The sequence below is a fragment of the Equus quagga genome, chromosome 14 (assembly GCF_021613505.1).
Source record: "Equus quagga isolate Etosha38 chromosome 14, UCLA_HA_Equagga_1.0, whole genome shotgun sequence".
Classification (NCBI taxonomy): Eukaryota; Metazoa; Chordata; class Mammalia; order Perissodactyla; family Equidae; genus Equus; species Equus quagga.
This window is the reverse complement of record NC_060280.1, coordinates 62127584-62134049: the sequence shown is the minus strand read 5'-3', so window position 1 is coordinate 62134049 and position 6466 is coordinate 62127584. Positions and strand designations below refer to the sequence as shown.

Here is a 6466-nt window from a genome sequence, read left to right as displayed (position 1 = left end):
GTAGCATGGTCATTCTCTAAGTCATCTTGACTGTCCCTACTTAAGGAATAGCCAGATCTCATTCATGAGTTAAACAGTTCTACAGCTTTCCTGATTTGTAAATCACTGATGAATCAGTATGTCTCTTATGAAGATGTGGTTCATGGAAAGAATATTGACATCGGAATCTGACACATCTGAGCTCAAATCCCAGCTGAACCTGTTTTCCTGATCTATAAAACAGGAAAACACAACTTTGCAGTTATGTTTTAAGGGCTAAAGGAGACAGTAGATGCAGCAGTGACTCTCTGTAAAGTTGAGCTCCAGATGTGGTTTTCATGGGGAAATGTGTCATGGGGCAAGAATTTTAAGGCTCCTTCTGACCTGTTTAGGGGCCAAATAATTGGGGCATAATGTAGATATCCAGTGTGTTATGGGCTTCTGGCAAGTGGATGTGTTCATATTAGCCAATCTGATTAGAAGAGAGAGATGTTAAAGGGATCAGAGCTTGGAGCTGGCCCTGTGGCCTAGTAGTTAAGTTTGGCACACTGCACTATGGCAGCCTGGGTTCAGTTCCCAGGAGCGGCCCTACGCCGCTTGTCAGCAGCCGTGCTGGGGCAGCAACCCACATACGAAATAGAGAAAGGTGGGCAGAGATGTTAGCTTAGGGCTAATCTTCCTTAGCGGAAAAAAGGGGGATCAGGGCTTATGCTAGATAGAAAAATAACATTATCCCCTATCTGATTCTTTTCCTGTTTTAGATATATTTTTTTCTTTAATCATTTTATTGAATGGCCTGAACTTGATAAGGTACAGTGAGTCAATAGCTTTCTTTTTGTTTCCACTGCTACCTTCCAATATGATGTTTTGGATCTCCTTTCCCTGCTCCTTGACAGCATCTCAGGAAGATCGCATAGCTTTGTCAAGTTTATCTCAAACTTGACAATACATGAGAATAATCTTCATGTTTTATAGAGTCCAAGCCAGTCTAGATCAGGAGTTCACTCTCATTCATTTGCTTCAGTGCTTCTCCCCTCACCTTAGTTCAGGCCTCAGCCTGAAATTCAGGGACTAGCAGTAAGGAAGGAGCTGTAGAATGTTCTTTCACTCTCCCTGCTCCATTCCCCCCACACCCCCAACTTTGGCCAGGTGGCCACCCTAGAGCCTGGGGGAGGAGAGTTTATATGAGAAGGCAGAGGACATTGCTTAGTTTTTGAAGAGGCTGCTAGTCTTGTTTGTAATACTCTCTTGGTTCTCAAATGTCCTTTGTTATGGCAAAAAATCCAGGTCTTTCTCAAGAACTTTCTTGGGTGCCATCCTGGTGGCAGTAGGAATGGATGAGCTCAGCAGGGGTGGGATTGGTCTGTTTCAGACACTGGTCTTACCTTCTGGGAGAAACTCCTGTCTATGAGTGGTTCTGTTAGGTCCATCTCCACCCCATTCCTCACAGGGAGGGGTAGAGAACATCACAATACTCTCAACTGTTATGAATTCCCTTCCAGGAACCTTCCCTAATGAATCTGTGGGCTTCTCTATGTAGGCTATTGGGTGTAAAGGCCAACCAGTTTGGCCACTTCTCAGCAGCAGTATGTTGAGCGCTTCTCTTTATGGGGCATACATCACCCATGGGACTTGGCTTTGAGGCTCTATTCAAAATTCTGGGCAACAGGATAGTCCATGCCACATCCTGTAAATGTGGAGAGGTAGTAAGACAAGTGACAGGCTTAAAAAAAAAAAATCCATCACTTAGTAGAGTGGAAAGTGAACTCAACTTCTTTCGGTTCCATGTTAGAGGCCAGTGACTGCAAACATTTTCCCAACTCTGACTTTTTTATTGTCCTAACACTGCTGCTAAGACACATCTCCTATCCAGAAGCCCATGAAACTGTTTCTGACTTCCCTCCCATCCCCAAATGCTGCTAACCCACGTTGGAATCCCTTAGGACTTTTTCCCTAGAGCTGATCTCAGAGGCTCATAAGAGTAACAGATGAGTATTTTAATAGGGACTTTCTGGAATGCCTTATCTGCTGATGGTGAAATTTTCAGACCCAAAGGCAGGCTGGTGGAGAAGATAGCACTGAACACATCAAATTCTAAATGCATCAAATTTGGTGAGTCCGTGAGTTATTTTCTTACAATGCTTTGCACATAATAAAAGCTTTTGACTTGAAATACTGTTTCTAATACGCATGACAACACATCTTTCCATGTGTAACCACGATAAAGAAATGTTTTTAATGTGAGAATAATTTGCCACAAATATATGAGAAAAGGCCGAGTTGAAGCCAAGATATAATTAGTTCTATTTTTATTTCTCATTATTCTCCCTACAAAACAGGTAGATAGAAACATGGGCAGTTTTAGATGAAAAGCATCTTCACCCTCGGACTCATTCTCCACAAGCGGATTCTGGCCAGAATGCAGATCACATTCCCTTCTGGGGAGGACATGCTGTTGGCTGCTTGAGAACCAGTCAACTGTCCCTGCCCCACCCCCATTTTAAAAAAATGCCTTTGTGTCCCCTGTGAGGAGAGTTAGGAAGACAGACTATTTTCTTAACAAATCTTTAGTTTGTGTCTGTTTATTTGCAGAGGAAGCCATCATCACATGCTGATGAAAAATATCAACACCTGCAAACATGAGATTAGGGTGAGGGCTGCGAGTCACCAGCAGGAGCAGGTGAGCCACCTGGCAACAAAGACTCTGTTCAGACCTCAACAAAAGCACAAAGGACAAGATTTTTCTTTGTAGGTCTTTGGTTTTTCCTTCTGCTTTGGTGCTTAGCTCTTCCTTTGGTCTGGTGGGTTGTCTCGGCAGCCCGTCTCCGTGAAGCAACAGGATGGCATGACAAAAGACCACCATGGCATCAAAACCTGGATTCAAGTCCAGAGCAGCTGGTTGCTCACCTTGGGCATGTTGCCTAAATCCTCTGATCTCAGTTTTCTCATTAGCAAAACAAATAATATCTGTTCTCCCGATCTCAAAAAAACTCAAGATACGTCAAATAAAACTACCAAGAAATGTGGAAGTACTTTGTAAGCTCTTAAACCCTGTACAACTATGTGATAGGGAAACTGCACAGGGACACAGCATTAGAAAAGGGAGAAAAGGAGCAGACTACTGCCACAGTCACCTGGGGCTGAGCTCCTATTCCTGGCCGCACGCTTGGCTTCCTGAGAATAGAGACAACATTCCTCAACCTGACCTATGTGCCCTGCAGGATCTGGCTCCTTCCTACTTCACCAGCCTCACCTTGTACATTTTCCTCGCTCCATCTAGAACCACTATCCATCCTTTAGCTTTTAGCCAGTTACCGCTCCCATAGGGTACCCATCCATGGCTCCCTGACTAGGTTAAATTCCTCTATTGCATGATCTTATAGAAGCATATATTTTTCCAAATTTGTAAAGTTTGTCATGGTTACAATTTACACTTATTTGAGCAATTTTACATTAATATTTGTCTCCCCTGTTTGCCTGTACAAGGGGCAGGGATAAATTCTGTCTTACCATTTTGTTCCTGGCTCCTAGCACAATGCCTGGCATATATGGTAGACGCTCAATAAATATTGGTTAAATGAGTGAATAAATGATCAGATGCATGAATGATGACCTGAGTCCTTCTTGTAGATCCTGTGGGACCCAAGGGTAACTCTTGCATATTTGAGCCTCACCCGTGGTTGACACTTGGCCCAAAGACTTTTGAAACTTTGAGAAGGGGTGGTTGAAAAGATGAGCATTGGAACCAGAGAGGGCCAGAATACAACTTTTATGCGAACTACCCTTTTATACTTAGAAATTTACATAACGAGTCATTGGATTTGTGTATGTCAAGTAACCATACACAAAGGACATGCATAAAAGGAGAAGGAGCTTTCTGGAAAAACTGTGAGTTCTAGAGAGCCCTCCTCTGGATGAGGAGGTAAAAGTTGCTGAAGATGAAGTTGCACCTGGGCAGATTTGTTTCCTCCAAAAAAAAAATGTAATTTTTCTGAGGAGGGAATTGGCTTGGGCTATGCTTGCAAAGTTGTTTGTTCTCGCATTGGTGTGTGCGTATTCCTGCTTGAGCAGCGGCTATCTCAAGATGGCAGGGCTATTTTATCAAGAAGTGAGAGGTGTCATGGGGCTCTGAGCACAAGCCTCTGAGCCGGAGAGGTGACCTATTTAGGGGACATTGGGAGCCATCCCCCTTAGCTGTTCTCCTGTGGGAATTGTTGGCAGGGTTAATGGTGACTCTTTTTCAACTGATTAAGGGAGGGGGACAGGTGGGAGTGAAGGAGCAGCGTGGATGCTGCAGTGATTGCAGCTGCCAGGCAGCTTAAGCATGAGGCCCCTCCTTGAGGACTTGCAGAAATGCCTGAGGAAGACCTGGGGTGGGGTCCTCTGGCAGAGGGTCTGCCTGTGCAGGTAGGACAAGCGAAGGAACTTGGATCATTGCTATGAAAGGGACTTTATTTGTACTCACAGCCTGGGTAGGTCTGCTGACATTTGCGTTAAAGTTTAAGGGATTTATAATGTGATTTTGCCTATAGTAAAAGATATTTCTGAGGAGCTGGTACTTCTCTCCACATATGTGCCCACATTGGGAAGTTCTTGGGCACAGCTACTCTGGGCTAACCAATTTGTCCCTGTTTGACCAGGACTTTCCTAGTTTTAGCACTGAAAGTACCCAGTTCCGGACAAACCAGGATTGTTGGTCACCCTACCACTCACTCACAGTGACCATTTCTTACCTTCATGCTGGGAACAGGGCAGACCACTCATAGACTCAACATAGCGGAAACCAGAGTATGTCTTCCCTTTGGGATATTAAGGATCTACGAACAGCCAAGATATATTGTGAAACTCTTTCAAATTGTGCAACTGAGGCTAAAAATGGATGCAAGGAGGGTTCCTATCCTAAGGGGCTATTCTGGGCCAATAATTCATTTTCATTTGCCAAGTCATCTTCAGCTTTGTCTGTCTGTCTACCTACCTACCTACCTACCTATCTATCTATCTATCTAATCTATCTATCCATCCATCCATCTGGTGACTATTCGCACTAGATTTTCTATGATGGATACAATTTTGTAATATACTTTCCTTAGTAATAAATAACATGAAGTTTATAATTAATATTACAAGTTTTAAAATAGTTTATATAAATAAAATCTCAAATCAGAAAAACATGTTTGTTAGAAACTGTGCTTTGATTTTTCATTCTGAAATTAGAATCACCATATCACCAAGATAGTCAATCCTTAACAAATGGAACTGTGACCACCACCCCCCAAATGAGGCAAACAAATACAGAGTGATGAAGGGTAAGGAAGAGAAAGGATTCTACTGACATTCCTTTATTCCAGAGATTCCTAGGCAGAAGCTAGTCCTAGATGAACAGGTTCTTAGGTCTTGGTGTTAGATAGAAGGAGCCATCGAACTCCTCTGCTGGAGCATAGGATGGTGGGGCTGTAGGACCAGTCATCCGGGGAGAGGGCACATCTTCTTTTCCCAGGCAAGATGAGAAGATGAGCAGTAACCCACCAAGGGCCAGGAAAATACCAGCAGCCCAGCCCAGGAAGAGGGCATCTCCAAACTCCCACCGAGGCACAATCTCAGGGACGCTGTCATCCCAGAAGTCTTGGATTGTGGCATAGGCCACCCAGGAGACTGGAAAGAGGGTAGTGGCTGAAGCTGATGCCTCCAAAGTCCCTCCCAGAAGGCAAAGCCTCCTCTTAAATACGTGGCTGATCCTGTGAAACTGGAAGCATTCAGACCCAAAGACAGAAAGCAGAAGCCCCAATAGTCCCAGCCCATGGGAGGCTACCATGAGGACACGGGATACCTGGAGCTCCTGGGGCAGGGACAAGAAGGACTCAAAGGCCTTGCACACAGTGGCAACTTCCTCCTGATTCACGCAGACTTCCCAAAGCCCCATGATCCAGGTCTCCATTTCGTTCAGTTCCAAATTGAGAGTCTTCCATTGGGGCAGGGCAGTGGTCACACATGAGCAGACCCAGCCAAGGAGAGAGAGGAGCAGTCCCGCCAGCTGGACTGTTCCACGGAAACTCCAGGCCATGGCTGCTCCCACCACAGAGGCAGAAAGTTAAAAGGAGGCTTGGAGACTGGTTAGTGGGGAGACCTTTTGGGAAGATTGGGCGGAAGATTTTTCATATTTGGAGAGGGTTCCTGTTTCAGTTTTCTAGGCGGCAGCTGAGGCAGGTGCCAGGAAGTTGGCAATGTTTGGGTTTAGGGCGTGTGCCCAAGATCGGATGTGGGTGTGGATTTTGGGAGAGGGTCCCGTGAAAGGTAAGAAAGCCAGACAGTAAGCTATCAATACATATTTGGTGAGTAAACTCACAAACTTAAAGTTAAAATCACTCCCCAGTTCTGAGATGACAAGAATGATGTTCTGGGAGTATTCATTGATATAATCTTTCTGGAGAGCATCATGACTTCATGGTTCATACTTTTAAATATATGTGTATTTTGACCTAGCACCCTG

At 44.6% G+C, this 6466-nt stretch overlaps 1 protein-coding gene across 1 annotated transcript; it reads right to left on the bottom strand.

Annotated features, from left to right (window-relative positions):
* Positions 1-5350: 5350 nt before the first annotated feature.
* Positions 5351-6040, bottom strand: CLDN25 (claudin 25). Its single transcript, XM_046685015.1, has one exon. The coding sequence runs from the start codon at positions 6038-6040 to the stop codon at positions 5351-5353; it is 690 nt and encodes a 229-aa protein (XP_046540971.1).
* Between the last annotated feature and the right edge of the window lie 426 nt (positions 6041-6466).

Bases quoted from the DNA above. Each gene is read 5' to 3' on its own strand.
- CLDN25 (XM_046685015.1), bottom strand. From the start codon at position 6,040: ATGGCCTGGAGTTTCCGTGGAACAGTCCAGCTGGCGGGACTGCTCCTC.